This window comes from Falco biarmicus, chromosome 3 (assembly GCF_023638135.1).
Source record: "Falco biarmicus isolate bFalBia1 chromosome 3, bFalBia1.pri, whole genome shotgun sequence".
Classification (NCBI taxonomy): Eukaryota; Metazoa; Chordata; class Aves; order Falconiformes; family Falconidae; genus Falco; species Falco biarmicus.
The window spans coordinates 110,690,534-110,708,274 of record NC_079290.1 but is presented as its reverse complement, the minus strand read 5'-3'; the positions used below and the strand labels follow the sequence as shown (position 1 = coordinate 110,708,274).

Genomic DNA, 17,741 nt, shown 5'->3' with positions numbered 1-17,741 from the left:
TCTGTTCTGCAATAAGTTACCTTTTGATACGAGTGTGTAAGAGTACAAAGACTTGAAGGCCTTGGCTTTATGATGACTCCTCTTAATTTACAGCTTGCCTGGCAATTTACCTTTTTTTGCACCAAATAAGTGCATTTTCAAATCTTTGTCCTAGTGACTACTTGGATTCCAGTTAGCCCGACAGAATTTGCAAGTTATTTTAAGCTACGCAGCATTCAGATACCACCTTCTCCCATGTTTTCCACTAGCAGCAAGCAAAGCAACTTTATCTTAGATATGAACATTTTTCTAATACTTGGGTGGAGAGTGGCACGTAGGATACTGTTGTGTTATTTCTTTAAGATTGCAATCTAAGAGAATTGCACTCTGTTTCTTAAAAATTACATTAATCTTGCTGCTGTTACAACCTGTATTCATTTTATCAGTGGTAAAATTGAGTCTGGTTTGGGCTTTTAGCATTACGGTATCATTCCCAGGCTTTGGTGAAGAGAACTCCCAGCAGTGGTATGAGTTCTACCATGAAAGAATCCGCCTTCCAGAGTGAGCCCAGAGTGCCCGAGAGTGTCATTCGACATGCAAGCACCTCTCCTGCAGAGAAAGCCAAGGTCACCATCAGTGAGGGGAAGGGTCCTGATGAAGAAAAACCCAAGAAGAGCAGCCTGTGTAGAAATGTTGAGGGCTGTCGAGAGGAATTGCAGTCCCAGGTATGATTATCAGCTAGCTGTTAAAAGAAGATGGTTTAAGATGAGGATGAGGGTCAAACAGTGTTGGTTATCTGCCAAGTTGCTTGATTTTTGTGCTGCTCTTTCTGATAAGAGGGATCATAAAAGTGGTGTCCAGCTTTAAAAAGCAGTTGACATGCAGCTTTTATGAAGACTGCCAGCAAGAGCATCTTGTGCTTCACTTGCCTTATTTATTTCTTGCAGGCCAACTTCTCCTTTGCACCTTTGGTGCTGGAGATGCTGAATTTCCTGATGGATGCCATTCAGATAAACTTCCAGCAAGCTTCGGCCATGGGGAGCAGCAGTCGTGCACAGCAAGCTCTCAATGAGCTACATACTTTGGACAAGTCAGTAGAAATGACAGATCAGTTGATGGTATGATACTAAAGGAGCGATTAGATGATGGGACAGGTGGGATCACTTTTAAACAGAAAAATTTCAGTGATAGGCTTTTGTATGCTTTTCATAATGACACAGGTCCCGACTCTGGGCTCTCAAGAAGGTGCTTTTGAGAACGTCCGCATGAACTACAGCGGTGACCAGGGCCAGACGATCCGGCAGCTGATCAGTGCTCATGTGCTGAGGCGGGTGGCAATGTGTGTGCTGTCGTCCCCGCACGGCCGTCGGCAGCACCTGGCTGTGAGTCACGAAAAGGGCAAGGTGAGTTCTCTAACTCTTTAGAGAATTCTGGATTGTAAAGGAAAACGAAACTGGCCTTAGAGCACTGAAAAACAAGCAGGATACGATTTGTTCTGCCTGTCCTGAGATCTGGATCATCTGTAAAGTATTGTGTAGCTTAGAAATACCTCTCATTCCTTAGAGAAAAGAAATCTTGCAGCAGAAACAGTGAAAACTGTGGCCACACGGTCATAGAGCTGAAATTGAAATGCCTTTTTCCCCTCGGTTGTAAACATGGGTAACTTGAGTTCCTTTTGTTCTGCAGATTACAGTCCTTCAGCTCTCAGCATTGCTGAAACAAGCAGACTCCAGCAAAAGAAAATTGACCCTTACTCGCCTTGCTTCTGCACCCGTTCCATTTACTGTGCTGAGCCTAACTGGAAATCCCTGCAAGGAGGACTACCTAGCTGTGTGTGGCCTGAAAGTAAGTGCCCTTTTCCAGGCAGCTGGAAACATCAGCTCAAAACCAGGTGTCTGTCTGTCCTCTGAGGAGCTAGCGCAGAGCTGGCTCCAAAGGTCTGTCACTAATTTTAGTTGATGAATCACTTTCCTACTAGATATATGAAGTAAAAGGAGCAGGACCTATATGAATAATATAATAAATGAGACAGTGTCTCAAAATAGTACTACTTATTGTATTTAGGCCAAATTTATGACAGGAGTGAAGGTTTAGTCATGTGAAACTTGGTGTGTTAGAACTAGTCCGTAACAAGTGCTTTGTAGCAAGGACGGTTTTTTTTGTATTCTCCCCAATTTAGGTTCAGCTTTCCCAGTGCCGAATTCACAGATCTGATATTTAGCTAAGAAACAGCTGGACTCTGTGGTTTGGGTTTGTTTTCTTTACAAATTTCCACGTCATTCACCTTACCTGCAGGAATTTTAGATTCTTCCTCTCTGAATTATTATTGGCACTAAGAGGAATGCTAGCTTTTAACTCTGTTCTTGGCTTGAAATATTTATAAATGCTTTGTTCTAATATTTGACCAATTTTTTTCATTACTGCAGGACTGCCACGTGTTAACATTCAGCAGCTCGGGATCAGTCTCTGATCATTTGGTACTTCATCCCCAACTAGCCACTGGAAATTTCATCATTAAAGCTGTGTGGCTGCCAGGCTCTCAAACAGAGCTTGCTATTGTGACTGCCGACTTTGTGAAGGTACGTTTGGTCATCAGCTGTTGATGAGAGGTCTTCTTTCAGACATTAGAGTCTGGATCTTGGCAGAGTTGCATGTGGAAGAATGTGATCATATTCTTGGTTAGAAATTAATTGGAAATACAAAATTGTGGTGTTTGGCTACTGTTGTCGTAAGAAGAAGCAAAACCCAAAGAACCCAAAAAGCAAAAAAATGAACTGTAACATCTAAATCTCAACCTATTGTCTCAACTCTTGTCCATTTGCACTGGTTTGTATCATGGAAGTTATTTCCTTGATTCTTCCCACAGATTTACGATCTCTCTGTCGATGCCTTGAGTCCAACTTTCTATTTCCTTCTGCCAAGTTCCAAAATCAGGGATGTCACTTTCCTTTTCAACGAAGAGGGGAAGAACATCATAGTGATCATGTCCTCGGCTGGGTACATCTATACGCAGCTCATGGAAGAGGCGAGCAGTGCCCAGCATGGACCGTTCTATGTCACCAACGTGCTTGAAGTCAATCATGAGGACCTAAAGGTACTGGTGTCTTGCCTTTCTTGTAGCATGGGCTGCAGTGGCTTTCTCTCTCTTGCTTGTGCCTTATATTTGAACACAGAAGTTTCCTTTTTTTTTTTTTTTTTTTCCGCCCCCTTTCCTTTTAAGCCCCCTGATCTAGATCAATGAGCTTGCCATTCCTCTAAAGAGAGAAACATCCTTGCAGTGAAAAGGGGTGGGGGTAAAAATTAAACCCCTTGATCCTTTCATCTAGAAAATGGAGCATGTTTTCCGTGGCTGGCTCTGAAGTTATGCCCAGCAGGATTTCTCAGCAGGGAGGTGGCTGCAGAGCAGTGCTGTTCTTGGAGCGAGGTACTCCAAAGGTGCAGTAACCACAATGGATAAAGTTCCTGACCATTGCTGGGGCTGTAGAGGTGGAGTGAGCCTTTGTTGCTGGTCAACAGCAGCTCTGTAGTCTTGGGGGGCGGCTTTTAAAAGCTGTCCCCCTTTCATTCAGTCTTTTTACTCCAGCCTGCTCCAAAATGGGGGAAGAGATGAGAAGCAGGCCCTCAGGAAAGCTCTTTTATGAGCTGGGAACTTGGGGAGCGCTGCATGTGAGATTGCCATACAACATTCAAGCACACAGATGTGGTAGCTGAGGGCTACCTACAGCCTTTGGCTATGCAGTATCCCCTTCAAAAGCCTTTGAAGTATCTGATGGATGAGTTCACCAAGGAGTTCAGCTTAGAAAATTGTCATTTAGGGCTGTGTTCTCTCACTGGTGGCGAGGGGGCAGGGAGAGGCTTTTGGAATAATTCCATCATTTAAAAGCCTGACAAAGTGTTTTGGAGGATGTGTGCTTATCTTAAATGTTGTCGTTTCTCCCTGATCCTGCAGGACAGTAATGGCCAGGTCGCAGGAGGCGGTGTGTCAGTGTATTACTCCCACGTGCTACAGATGTTGTTCTTCAGTTACTGTCAAGGCAAATCTTTTGCAGCCACCATCAGCCGGGCCAATCTGGAAGTGCAGCGGCTATTCCCAATTAACATAAAGAGGTGAGGCGCATGTGGAAGACTCCCCTGAAGTTTTCATTTCTGTTTATCATTAATAAATATTACTAATTGTTCTTAACATCCCAGCTCTGAATGGCCAAAGCTTGTGGCGAAGATCCCCTTTTTGACTGATGATTTCTTGCTACTTTTTGTGGTGCTTCTGCCCTAATTGCAGAACGATTTGAAACCAAAGCTGCCTGTTTTGGCAGTGGGACGTGTATGCATTTTTTTTCTTCCTACTAGGATTTCACAGTGGAAAGGTGGCTTCAGAGCAGTCTTGCTGCACAGTGCAGAGCTGCTGGTGGTGCAGCAGCTGGAACCGATGGGATTACCCACCCTTGCGGAGGCTGCAGAGCAAGGAAGCCTTTTGTTTCTTTTCGGCAACAGTACTGCAGTGGACCTTGTGTGTTGTGCATGTTAAGGCTTATTTTCAGACTTCCTTGAGGGAAACCAATCTCTTATGCTATGAATGTGGCAAGAAAGAAGTGTTCTGTCATTTGTCCTGAGGAGGAAAGCTGGGTATTTGGGCCACAGGCTCTTCCCTAGCCTGACAGAAAGCCTCTGTCGTGAGTAGGCTCTGTAGCAGGGTCAGGTTCCAAGAGCTCCCTAGCCCTGGTCGAGTTTGGCTTAGTCTTTTTGCGGATTTATAGTATTTTTTTTCCAGTGAGCAGTGTCACATACATTCTCCTGCATTGGCCTTTGCTTAGTGCTGCTGGTGTGTTGAAACACGGACCTGTGCATCTGTTCACATAAAAAGATAGCCGAAAGCCATTTTAAAATTGCTTCCTTGGGTTTGGGCATAAAGTGTTACCAGGGCAGAGATCAGGACTGTGGGGTTGGGAGGCTTGTGCTTTCTCCCCACTCAAGTGATTGTTTCAGGTTTCTCACCTGTGAACTGGACGCTGATGTTCCTGGCTGTTCATTAATGCAGTGCTTTGAATTCCTGCTGAGGATGAAGCTTTGACCTGAGTGGTGAATTTTGTGTGGTTTCGCTTGTGTTGCTTCTTAAATGAATGTTATTCTGCCCTTCATCTCTTGCAGTTCAAACGGTGGGAGTAAGACTTCACCAGCACTGTGTCAGTGGTCTGAGGTGATGAACCACCCTGGCTTGGTGTGCTGTGTTCAGCAAACCACAGGTGTCCCACTGGTGATGATGGTGAAGCCGGACACCTTTCTCATCCAGGAGATTAAAACCTTGCCAGCCAAAGCAAAGGTGAGTCATAGTTCCCTGTATTTCTGGCCCTTAAAATGTGGTTTCTCGTTGTTCCATCAACAAGATCGCTAGTTTTCACAGTTTTTCTAATGCAGAGAGTTCCTTTCTTCAAGCAGCAGTTGCCGAGTCCTTTCCTTGACTTGTATTGCTTGCCTTTGCAGATTCAGGACATGGTGGCCATCCGTCACACGGCCTGCAATGAGCAGCAGAGGACCACTATGATCCTCCTGTGCGAAGACGGCAGCCTGAGGATCTACATGGCCAATGTAGAGAATACCTCCTACTGGCTCCAGCCCTCTCTCCAGCCTAGCAGCGTCATCAGCATCATGAAACCAGTTCGCAAGCGCAAGGCAGCTGCTATTAGTAAGGGGCTTCTCATACTTACCTGGTGCAAGGTAGCGGTGGCGAATATAGATGCAAAGATTGATTGGCATCATGTAGATAATTAAGATGTTCATTTCTGACAATTGCCAGTTAATCTCAAGGCTAAGTACTGGCTAAGTTTGGGTAAAATGTTTCCGTAGATGTATGTAAAAATACATAGCTATCTGGCTCGCACAGGCATTTCCAGAGGAGGCAAGTTTATTCTGCAGCTTTTTTACCACAGCTTTGCCTGTTGATAATGTATTTTGTTAAAAACATCTGTCTTCCCTTTTAGCAACTCGTGCATCCAGCCAAGTGAACTTCCCTATTGACTTCTTTGAACACAACCAGCAACTCACAGATGTGGAGTTTGGAGGAAATGACCTGCTGCAGGTTTACAACGCTCAGCAGATAAAGCACCGACTCAATTCCACTGGCATGTATGTGGCCAACACAAAGGTAAATGGGGCAGCGTGGGGCTTCTCTGGGGCGCCTGGGTGACATTATTGTTCAGATTGATTGCATGCCTTTTCCTAGTCTGCTTTGTTCAAATGACCCTGTACAAATCCCGTGATACTGTTAAGTAAACAGTGGAGGCACCTGTGTACAGACTTGAGCATCTTAACTTGGGAGTGATTTTTTTGAGCTCACCTTTCTGAGCTGTGATTTGTCTCCTCCAGCCTGGGGGTTTCACCATCGAAGTGACAAACAATAACAACACGATGGTGATGACAGGCATGCGGATCCAGATTGGCACACAAGCGATAGAGCGAGCGCCCTCGTACTTGGAGATCTTTGGCCGCACCATGCAGCTCAACATGACCAGGGCTCGCTGGTTTGACTTCCCTTTCACTCGTGAGGAAGCCTTGCAGGCTGACAAGAAACTAACCATTTTCAGTAAGTTTTTATTAATTGTTCACTTTGGCTACCTGTTGGTTTTGCTTGGCGGGGTTGAAACTGTTGTGCTTCACCCCATGGTAAGAAGGGTTTCCACAACCTGTTCGTTTGACCTGACTACAGGAATAGTTTGAGGGGCAGATCCTGAACATTTAGTAACTATTTATGGCTCTGTTTCTTGCTGCAGTGGATGAATGTGCAATAGCTCAGCTCAGTAATTTTGTGTTGAGGTAATAGAGAAGGAAAATGGCTTTGAAAAGATGAACCTGTCAGAGGGGCTGTATATTAATGATGCAGTGGAATCGCTATCCTGACCTTAGGAGGCTGTGCTTGTTTGTATTCAAAAGAAGCTGTTCTGTTTTTAAGAAATTCCTTTAATCACTGCAGTTGGCGCTTCTGTGGATCCTGCTGGAGTCACTATGATGGATTCCATAAAAATTTATGGCAAAACCAAAGAGCAGTTTGGATGGCCTGATGAGCCCCCAGAGGATTTCCCGTCTGCTTCAGTGAGCAACGTTTGTCCCCCAAACCTGAATCAAGGGAATGGCACTGGAGACACAGAGTCGGCTACCCCTGCTGCTGCCAGTGGGACTGTCCTGGAGAGGTATTTCTGCAGTCTTTCTTTTATTTCTCCTTGCAAATGGGTGGTTGCTGTAGAGGGGACATTGGTATGCTTGTGTACCTTTCTTAACCGGGAGAACTTAAGGGGATTTAGTGAGTTTTTTCTAAAACAATAACTGAAAAGTCAATAATTATCTTCTAAGGGAGGGCTTTGTGCTCACTCTTGATTTATCTGCTGGAGTAAACGGATAGATCTGTGTGCGTGCTTCACGTTGCTAAGTTCATTTGTTATAGCAGTCTTAAAGAGCTAAAAGAGATTTCTGCTGCCTTGGTGCATTTTCTCATTTCAAGCTAGCCCTTTTTCATTCTCTAGAGCTCACAAAGGTAAGGCCCCTGAAGTTCAGTTCAGTTTTGAAGAGGGCTTCGTGTGTGATGCTGCTTTAGGCGAGTGGTTCCCACTAACTTACCTTGTAGCCTGTATGTCTCAGGTTTAACTGCTGTGGTGGAGAAAGTGTTGGGGTTTTCCTCCACATAGCCCTACGGAGAGCCAGAGCACAAGGGTGAGCTGGGCATCTATTTAGCAGAAGAAAGAAAACTTTTTTTTTTTTTTTTTTTTTTTAATATCCACCCTGTGTTCTCTTTCTGAGCTCAGACAGTGTGTATCGTAAGGGTTGTAGAAAGCCTGGCAAGCTAGCAAGGATAGGAGGGAAACATATCAAAGAGGAAGTAGCACTGCTGAAAAATGAGCATTTTAAGGGATACGCTGCTTGATTGTGAGTAAATGGTGGTGAATTCTATCTTACTGAAGTTCTCAGGTAAAGGTTCAGGGCCTGAAGTAGCAGTTATCTCCAGCTGAAGGACCTGTTTGGCCATGTTTTAATATTTTGTCCAATAGTTGATGGGATTTTTTCCTATGCTTATTTTCTCTTTTTGTCCCTCCTCTGCTGTGACATGTCCACAAGATGTCCCTCTCTCCACTGACATGCTTTCTGCTTTTCCAAAGCAGAGGGATTATATTCTAAAAACTCAGAAAGAAAAAGATTGCTCTTGATTTTCACTTAACGTGTTAGAGAATGCAGCATGGTTACCTTATAAAGGGCCTCTTGAGTAGGAACAGCTAACGGCAGGCAAGAGGCGTATTTCCTATCAGAAAAGTTCGGTGTCTGCACTTCAGATTTAACCTTCAGTGGTGCTTTAAGCAGTGTGCTTGGCTTCTCTGTGCTAGGTGGCCTGGATCTCCTTTGTTTTGCTATTCAACAAGTGTCTGCTGCCCAGATAGAAAGACCCGTGCTTAGACTTACTGTATATAGCGCTCTCCTGGCTTCCCGATTTCCCCATTTAATTTGCCTTTTGCTTAGAATGTGTTCTAGGGAGTTTTTCTGTGAGCTTTACACATTATTATTTTTTTTTTTTCCTTTTTCTTTGCTCCCCCAAAGTTCTGAAACTGAGTCCCTAACCACCCTGGACCGGTTAGTATGCCATCCTTTTCTCTGCACGAATGAGTGTGTGTCAGAGAGACAGAGCACATGATGTGGCTTTTGTTGACTGTTTTTTTTTGTTTTCCAAGTGACATTTGCTTCTTTACATTCTGGTCATTGCATGGCAGATGGTTTAGCGAAATGTAAAGATGAGGGGGTTTGCAGATTTTTGCTGTATACGGCATAACTGTTGCTTGTTTGACAGACTTCTCTTTTCGCTTTGTTTCCTCCTCGCGTCTTTTTATCCCACTTATGCCCCTGCTAGCTTTATGGAGGGTGGCTGTGGGTAGGGGAATGTCATGTTATTTATCACCGCCAGACCAGACAATTGTTGTTTCTTCTACCTCGTATCCAATGCTGTGCTGTTATTTCTCCCCTTAATGCTATCTCTTCCCTCCTTCCTGTATCCTTGCACTGCTCCTTCTCGTGTGTCAGGTGGCGTTTCAGGTAGTTCTACTGCAAGGCATGAAGTGGTGCTGCAAGGGAGATTTCAACACTTTGCTGCAAGTTGTAAATAAGGTTTTCCCTTGGGGCAAGTGTTTTACTGTGAAAAAGTTTGGAGCTCAGCATCTCTCACTTGGGTCATACCCAGTGCTCCAAGTTAATTTTCCTCTGGAATATTTTGCGCTGAAAACTCCAAATTGGAAAGAGCAACCTGTGTGAAAATAGGAAGCGGGTAGAATCTTGCTCCCTTAGAAAAGTCGGTTACGCTTTTTCCCATGTGTCATACCAACCCTTGATCTGCAGTCATATGTACGTCTGTGGGCCATGGTGAATTGGTACTGTCAAGACAATCCAAGTTATCCCTGCTGCAGGCTGCGTAAGGAAATGTTTTATCCTCTTTGGTAGAGAAAAGCCCCTGTCTTTCAGCTGTGGATTATTAAAGCAGTCCTAAGTTTGTCTGTGAGCGTGAGCCAGGTTTAACTCTGGTCTGTAACACAATGAAATGATATGCATGGTGCCTGTGGCAGGTTTTATCATGCTTTGATTTTGTACTTGGCATTCGTTAGCTGTCTCTGAGCTACTCATGACTGTAGCCCGCATAAAGCAAAGTGCTAAGGAGAGAGAAGGGTTGCTGTACTCAAGCCTGCTTTCCTTTCTCCCTTCAGGCTAGTAGTGAGTTCTTTAGAAGCGCTGGAAAGCTGCTTTGCTGTAGGACCAGTCAACGAGAAGGCAAGTAACTTTCTGAATACATTCTTGAGCTTTCCGAGATGGGGGAGGAGGGGCAAGATCAGCAGCACCTCCTGCAGCCCTGGGGGCCTGATACAGAAGAGAGCAGCATCCGTTTTGCTGGGAGCACTGATCTGAAAGTTGACTTAGCGAAAAGCATTTGAAACTAGTTTAGAATGACAATTGGCATTTGCATTTATTGCTAGTGGGATTTTTGTGCTGTAGAGTGACCTCGTTTACAGAAAACAGCAGGGTAGAAGCCCATAAATCTCAAAAGGACTTTTCTTATGTAGACATGTGAAATGTTCCTTAAATGTCAAATAATAAATTGAGGAAGCTATCAAAACGGTATTGAAGGAAGGCAGAAACTTGTATGCACAGTGCAAGGAGGGGAGGGAGCTGCAGGTACGCTGAGAAATCAGACCATGCATCACCTTAATGGTAAATGTACTGAAGAATGTTTTTTGTCTGTTCTTGGGAGCAGGAGAAGAATAAGGTGGCAGCTCAGGAACTGGCTACTATGCTGCTGTCCATGCCAGCTCCTTCCAGCGTCCAGCAGCAAACCAAGAGCCTCTTGGCTAGCTTGCACACCAGCCGCTCAGCATACCATAACCACAAGGTAACATGGTGCAAGGATTTCAGTGTCTCCTGTAACCTGACAGTTTATGGTTGAGGTGCAGCACACCCCTAGAAAGCCCTTCCTCCATGGCAGCGCTAAACCTGCTGGCTGATTTTTCCTTTATCTCCTGCTGCCTGCCTCAATGGCTTTTGTGTTTCGGCAGAACTTCACTACTTAAAATGCTTTTTGAAGATTTTGGTGGGAAATAATGTCAGTTAATATAGAGAAATCTGGATCTTGAAACACATGAAGTTTGTTTGGAAACTGCATCCATAGCTCTGGCTTCATTTCCACAGGCATCTAGCTTTAGGTGCTAGGAAAATACCGGGGTAGGTCGTGGTTAGACTGTGTGCTAACATAACTGCGGTAAATGCACAGATGCCTGCAGATAGCCTTTGCTAACCACTGGAATGATTATGTCTATGCACTGGTCTTTCCATATGCATTTGAGCCTGAGGGGAAGCAAATGTGAAAATCAATTCTCGAGCCAGATTCCTTTTGTTACAGGGTGACTCTTTACTATTAGTTGTCCTTCCTAGATGACATTGGCTGAGAGTCAAAGCAGCGAGTGCTGGATTTCCCCAGGATCTGTCCTGCAGTTATGCTTCTGTTGCTTTGTTGTGCTGCTCTCTGTTGTTTTCCTCTGCCGATGTTATCTTTCACTTTACAGGATCAAGCGTTGCTAAGTAAAGCCATTCAGTATTTGAGTTCCTCAACCAAAGAAGGAAAGGACCTTGATCCTGAAGTATTTCAGAGGCTGGTCATCACTGCTCGATCCATTGCTATTATGAGACCCAACAATCTGGTCCACTATACAGAATCAAAGCTGCCACAGCTGGAAACAGGTAGTCTGTAATGTTCTTCAGCTTTCTGTTGTGGTAACTGAAGATGTCTTGGTATCTGATTTGGTGTAACAGGAACCGTATTTGATGTGTTAGGCGTGTGATAGCCCTTGTAATGAGGACATCAGAGCCTCTAACAAAAGCCATTTCAAATAAACTTGGTGTTATCCTGCTTGTTAATGCTTTCCCCTGCACATATCTGACACCTGTTTTTTGATCTGTACAGAGAGTGAAGAAGGGCAAGAGGCCCAGAAACACACTGAAGGAGATGGCTGCACGTTTATTACCCAGCTAGTTAACCACTTCTGGAAGCTACATGCATCGAAGCCCAAAAACGCGTTCCTTGCCCCTGCCTGCCTGCCAGGTGTGCTAGCTCTTTTGCTATTGTCAAGCTTGTTTATTTTGAAGGATCCTATATTGTAAACAGAGAAAATTACTTGTTCCAGACTAAGCTTGAGACACTAATGATGCCTTGCGTGCTTTCTAAGGTGTATCTACAAATTCTGCTCTAATGCTTTTGTTAAAGTATGTGTATTTTGCTAGTAAAAAGGGCCTGATGATTGATTTATTCACGTTTGGCTTCGTAGATGGTGCTGGAGGATATTCAGTGGTGCTGGTATATGGGGTGCGCAGTATTCCATTAGACAGACAAGGCTGGTGTGTAAATTCATTTTAGATTGAAATTTCAATATGTTTGTGGTGCTAACATTGTGCCTTGAAGCCTACGAACAAAAGACGCTTCCTGCAGTGTGTCTCTCTGTGTGCTGACATGGAAAGATAGTTGATTACGGTCCTATTTTTACTTCTCCTTAGGTCTCACTCACGTTGAAGCCACGGTCAATGCTTTGGTGGATATTATCCACGGATACTGCACATGCGAACTGGATTGTATCCATACAGCATCCAAGATCTACATGCAGATGTTACTTTGTCCGGTGTGTAATCTTGCTCTGCTCTGCTTCAGCCTGTAACGCAGCACCAGGGGAGGTTTAGATTGAATATTCGAAAAAATTTCTTTACCAAAAAGGTTGTCAAGCGCTGGAACAGGCTGTCAGGGAGGTGGTGGAGTCGCCATCCCTAGGGGTGTTTAGAAGATGTGTAGATGTGGGCTTAGGGACGTGGTTTAGTGGTGGGCTTGGTGGTGCTGGGTTAACAGTTGAACTCTGTCTTAAAGGTCTTTTCCAACCTAAATGATTCTATGATTCTATAATATGAAGGGAATTAAGTACAGGTAGAATGATAATATGTAGTACGGATACAAAACAGAGGTAGGCAGCCAAAATCATACAGCCAGAAAGTAAATGAAGGAGGAATTTCTCTCTCCTTGTGGTTTAGTAAACGTTTGTCACATGCTGTGTGTGGAATGGTGAGTACTGCTTCATGGCTGCTGGGGGAAATGGAGTTTAGATGTTTAGGCAGTGACTTATGTCAGCCACGACCAACAGAGTCGTAAGTGTACTTCAAGCTATCTTTCCAAATACCGTGAATAAGCACTGAAAGGTTAAGAAGTTTAATGGTTACGTATTAACTCTTTAGGATCCTGCAGTGAGCTTTTCTTGCAAACAAGCTTTGATCAGAGTGCTGAGACCAAGGAACAAGCGGAGACATGTCACCTTGCCATCATCCCCTCGGAGCAATACTCCTATGGGTATGCTAGATGCATTCGTCTTTGCCTTTAAATGAGCATGACCTACTTTATTTGTCAGAAAAGACAAGAAAATAAAGTAGCCTTATAAATTGGGACTAAAAAGGACTAAAGCCAGTCTTTCTCCTCTCTTCTGCTCGCTCTTGCCCCCTGAAACCTTTTTTTCCCTCGTCTTTTCCTTTTTTAAAAAAAAATAGTCACCTCTTCTTTGATCTGATTATTTTATCTAGGGGGTAGTAATCCAACCTGTCTTAGTATTTCCACAGATATTTTCAAGTCCTTATAAATCAGTCATAAAGATGTGTGCAGATCGAAATTAGGCTATCCAGTCTTCATCCAAGAGACACTTTTTGAGCATTGATGCGAATTGTGGTTGTAATGGAATCTATTCATGAGGGGGGATAGCTTAAGTGTTTTTTTCCCAGCCTTAATTGCTTAGTTCCTGGTGATGTGAGGAAGGAGTGCATCTGTGAATTAATCCTTTGTCACTCAGGAGATAAGGATGATGATGATGACGATGATGCAGAAGACAAGCTGCAGAGTTCTGGGATAGCAAATGGTGAGCATATCCGACAAGAAAGCCAAGAGCAAAGCGAAGTTGATCATGGGGACTTTGAGATGGTGGTAAGTCTAGAGTGCTTCTCTTTGGAGCCTTTTAATTATGTTAGGTACTTGAGTTTAATTTAGTTACAATGAATCAGTTTGTGTGCTCCATTAGCTAGAGATGGTTTGGTGAAAACTCTAAACTGTGTTTCCTTTCTGTAGTCTGAATCTATGGTTCTGGAGACTTCTGAAAATGTGAATAATGGGAACCCTTCTCCCCTGGAGGCTCTTCTGGCTGGAGCAGAGGGATTCCCTCCTATGCTGGATATTCCTCCAGATGCAGATGATGAAACGATGGTGGAATTGGCTATTGCCCTGAGCCTGCAACAAGATCAGCAAGGTAAGATGTAGGCATTATTGGCAGTCGGAAAGGTAAATAGAAAATGAGGAAACTGGGAGGGAAACAAAACAGAAGCTGTTGTGACATCAAAGCAAAGCAAAGATAATAGAACTGCAAAATGTACAGGGAAGGCTGGAGTTAACATTATTCTCTCATAGAAGGATACTCGTAACTTGTTTTCTTCTTGCAGGGAGCAGCAGTAGTGCACTTGGACTTCAGAGCTTAGGACTGTCTGGCCAAGCACCCAGCTCTTCTTCTCTTGACGCTGGAACGCTCTCAGATACAACAGCATCAGGTAACTGTTCACTGCGAGGAATCAAGCTTTTTTGATTTTGACCTAAATAATGACTTAAAATCTGTTTGTGAGTAAGGTTTTGAAGAACCGATTATTACTATTTGCTTCATGTATTTTCGATAGCATTGTTATGGCCTCTTTCTGCTTTGATGGGCTTTCATTGTAGGCTTCTGAGGAAGTTATTTCCTCTCCTTAAGATAAACCATATACTGTATTTATTTTGCATTTATAAACAACCAGACATTTGTTTTTCAAGTAACTTGCATGATTGTCTGTTTGATGAGAAGGTTTCCTTCTCAGGGTGTCTCCCCTCCACTGCTTTTTAGCACGCTTAAATGTATCAATGGACACTTCCAAGTTCCCTCTTGATTTGTTGTTGAAAATGGACACAAAACCCAAAGACAAATATTTGTAGCTTTTCTTTCGTAGCATGTGCGTCTTTTGAAGTTATATCAAGGCAGTGTTTTTACTTGTAACAGCTCTCTTTATTCTCTTAGCTCCAGCGTCTGATGATGAAGGCAGCACAGCTGCAACAGATGGCTCAACTCTTCGGACTTCACCTGCAGACCATGGTGGCAGTGTAGGCTCCGAGAGCGGCGGCAGCGCAGTGGACTCTGTGGCTGGTGAGCACAGCGGTAAGTCTTGTACACCGGTGTCTGTACATCTGTGTTCTATGTCACAGGGCTTTACCAGAGTGAGAGGGGGTGGGTAATCCCAGGCAAAGATAAAATCTCTGCTCAAATGGATGATGCCATGCATCATTTTATGGTTACTGCCAAAGTGGCATACAGACTGAATATTTGCTAATTTTTTGTAGTTCTCTAGAAGTGTGGAATCTGACGTAGCTTTTGCTGTCCTGTAATAACAGAATACAGGAGCCTAGAGCGAGACTGCAAGAATTCACTGTATTGCTGGATAAGTTTGGATGGGGTCAGATTAATTTCTCTCTTTGTTTGGTTTTTTTTTTGGTTGTTTTTTTTTTGATTGGGACTCATACCTAGCTAAAATAATCACAGACTTACATAAAAAAATTACATCTGTGCTGCCCATCCATGCCTCTTCTGACTCAGTTTAAATTACTGCTGTGGAACCAGTTCGATTTTAGCCACAAAGATGAGGCTGACGAACAAAAGAATGCTAGGGGTGCTAAGCTACGTCTGTAGAAATGACTCTCTTCTAGCTTTATGAAGATAACCAAAATCACAGTCTCCTTAGAACTGTAATTCCAAAGTCTAGTTCAGCTGTGTCTATTGCTATGAAGCAGGCAAGATGCATGTTCAATTGTGCTGATGCTGTCTTTCCTGGTTTTTTATTTTTCTTTTTCAGTGTCTGGCCGTAGTAGTGCCTATGGAGACACAGCAGCTGAGGGCCACCCTGCTGGGCCAGGCAGCGTCAGCTCAAGCACAGGCGCGATCAGCACTACCACAGGCCAGCAAGAGGGAGATGGTTCCGAAGGGGAAGGGGAGGCAGAGGGAGATGTCCACACCAGCAACAGGCAAGGGGCTTTGTTTTCCTCTTCAGGAATAGCACACCTGACCCTACAGTGTCATTGTTCATAGAGGAGTGGACTACAGGTGCTGAAATTCATGGGGTGTGATTTGTTACTCTGTTGGATAGTAAAAACCAGAAGCGAGAAACATGGAATAGAGCAAACTGCTATTGCAAAATGCCTCCCTCTGTGCATTCACCATGTAATGTGTCACACATACCAAACGTGTCCCACAGACTGCTGCCTGGACGAAGCGATGAAAAAATCCTACATGAGTCTAGTAAACCGAGGAATCACTAAAATGCAGCTTGTGGACTTGTGAAATTCAGTGTTAGGGAAAAAAGTATGTGCAGGAGTGCTGAGCTCTTTGGAAAGATCTGCCGTTTTTCATTCTATGGGGACAGATGCTCAGTCATTTTTTCAGCACAGTTCAGAACGGATTTGTAGTATCTGTTTCTAGACAGTGGAATTCGGCAGGTGGTTGTGCTAGGCAGTGTAGTTCCTAAGTGAGTAACTATGTCCACTGCCAGAGTTGCTGTGCATCTTTGACAACTTGACTCTCAAGTCTGAGGGAGTGCACTCCTGTCTGCAGATCTGACAACCTTAGGATTTCCTCATGCTCTGAACTTCTGCGGCAAATTGCACAAATTGTTGGTGATCCTGCTGGGTCTGGTATTTCTTGGGATCTGTCTGATCCTGTGGCTTCTGACTTCCCAGGCTGCACATGGTCCGACTGATGTTGCTGGAGAGGCTGCTGCAAAACTTACCTCAGCTGAGGAATGTTGGAGGAGTCCGGGCTATTCCTTATATGCAGGTAGGTGAGGAGGGTCAGGACTTAAGCCTTAATCAAACAGTTAATCACTACTACTACTACTGCTGTGTTTCTGTTTGCATGTGCTTTTCCCTTTCTCTTTCCTGCCCATTCACAGCGTGAGTCCATCTCTAAAGTGTTGTGTGTTGCACAGCATTCCTTACCCTACAGCATTCCTTGCCCAGGGGTCTTTGCTAGACTTGAACCTTTCTTGGTATTTGGGAGGGTCTTTTGGGTTTATACTCAATGTTCATATTAAGGTGTGATGGCACAGGCAGAATTTGGGAAAGAATGTAGATTAATCAAGATAAAATCTGCAGTGTTTTGTGAAAGATCATCTGTATTTATCTTGAAAACATGGAGCCTGCCTTCTATTAATTCTCTGACTTGTATTCCCAGGTTATTCTGATGCTCACGACAGACCTGGATGGAGATGATGAGAAAGACAAGGGAGCTTTAGATAACCTTCTGTCCCAACTGATTGCAGAACTGTGCATGGACAAAAAGGTAAGCTGTACTATGTGCACACACTCTTGATTTGCTCCTTCTTGACAGGGTTTCTTTCCAGGGGGGATTGGATGCATGGAAGTCACAGAAACACATTGCTGTATGGATGTGTTCAGGCAGTTTATTTCTCTTGGCTCACTTCACATAAGGTAGAAAATGACATGAGTCTCACTCGCACTGTTCCCTGGTTCCGGCATCCACAACTGAGCATGACAATTTGTTTCGCTTGAATTAAACTCTTAAAACAGACATGATCAGTAATGCATGATTGACATATATAGCTTTTCATTTGCGTAATACTGTTCTCTGGCATCCAGGCCACTGTCTGCCCTTATATTGAGGAATTTGTGCTGCTTTTTCAGTATTACTGCTTGAGCTGAAATTAGCAATGCTTCATGAGGATCAGAGCACTGAAATTTAGATGCTTAGGACATTGCTTACTTCCAGATCTGAGCACAAGCAAACTCTCTCCTTGCAGGATGTGTCTAAGAAAAACGAACGCTCTCCTGTGAATGAAGTGCACTTGGTGGTAATGAGGCTGCTTAGTGTGTTCATGTCCAGAACTAAGTCAGGATCCAAGTCTTCCATTTGTGAGGTACATTCTTCAAATTGCTTTGTCAAGGGGTTGATGTGCTTGGGTGGCTTTTGTTCATCAAAGGTGGTCTAAAAGCTGCTAACTGAAATAGCTGATCTAAATCTGAAAAAGTTAAAAGTGCTTTGGAAAAATTTGTGAGGAATCTGTAATGTTATTTGACTCTTGTGAAAAAAGATCTTTGCCGAAACTCAGAATGAAGGAAACTGACATGCGAAGACAACTGGTTTCAC

The 17,741-nt window shown here is 43.9% G+C and overlaps 1 protein-coding gene across 5 annotated transcripts in view; it reads left to right on the top strand.

Moving 5' to 3' along the window:
* The window catches only part of UBR4 (ubiquitin protein ligase E3 component n-recognin 4), a 78,682-nt gene that overhangs the window by 24,675 nt on the left and 36,266 nt on the right, over positions 1–17,741 (top strand). Inside the window, exons 38-64 of one of the 5 annotated variants that reach the window (XM_056333007.1) lie at positions 477–704; positions 927–1,097; positions 1,200–1,382; positions 1,666–1,824; positions 2,406–2,558; positions 2,846–3,073; positions 3,929–4,086; positions 5,125–5,296; positions 5,458–5,659; positions 5,955–6,118; positions 6,340–6,556; positions 6,944–7,160; positions 8,554–8,586; positions 9,705–9,768; positions 10,250–10,384; positions 11,055–11,229; positions 11,453–11,590; positions 12,040–12,161; positions 12,763–12,874; positions 13,365–13,495; positions 13,637–13,814; positions 14,005–14,109; positions 14,613–14,744; positions 15,436–15,604; positions 16,316–16,412; positions 16,809–16,916; positions 17,395–17,511. In XM_056333007.1, the coding sequence (XP_056188982.1) occupies positions 477–704; positions 927–1,097; positions 1,200–1,382; positions 1,666–1,824; positions 2,406–2,558; positions 2,846–3,073; positions 3,929–4,086; positions 5,125–5,296; positions 5,458–5,659; positions 5,955–6,118; positions 6,340–6,556; positions 6,944–7,160; positions 8,554–8,586; positions 9,705–9,768; positions 10,250–10,384; positions 11,055–11,229; positions 11,453–11,590; positions 12,040–12,161; positions 12,763–12,874; positions 13,365–13,495; positions 13,637–13,814; positions 14,005–14,109; positions 14,613–14,744; positions 15,436–15,604; positions 16,316–16,412; positions 16,809–16,916; positions 17,395–17,511 (4,068 nt within the window). Of the gene's footprint in view, positions 1–476; positions 705–926; positions 1,098–1,199; positions 1,383–1,665; positions 1,825–2,405; positions 2,559–2,845; positions 3,074–3,928; positions 4,087–5,124; positions 5,297–5,457; positions 5,660–5,954; positions 6,119–6,339; positions 6,557–6,943; positions 7,161–8,553; positions 8,587–9,704; positions 9,769–10,249; positions 10,385–11,054; positions 11,230–11,452; positions 11,591–12,039; positions 12,162–12,762; positions 12,875–13,364; positions 13,496–13,636; positions 13,815–14,004; positions 14,110–14,588; positions 14,745–15,435; positions 15,605–16,315; positions 16,413–16,808; positions 16,917–17,394; positions 17,512–17,741 lie in introns of all 5 variants that reach the window. The other 4 variants (XM_056333006.1, XM_056333005.1, XM_056333009.1 and 1 more) reach the window with 4 other exon arrangements.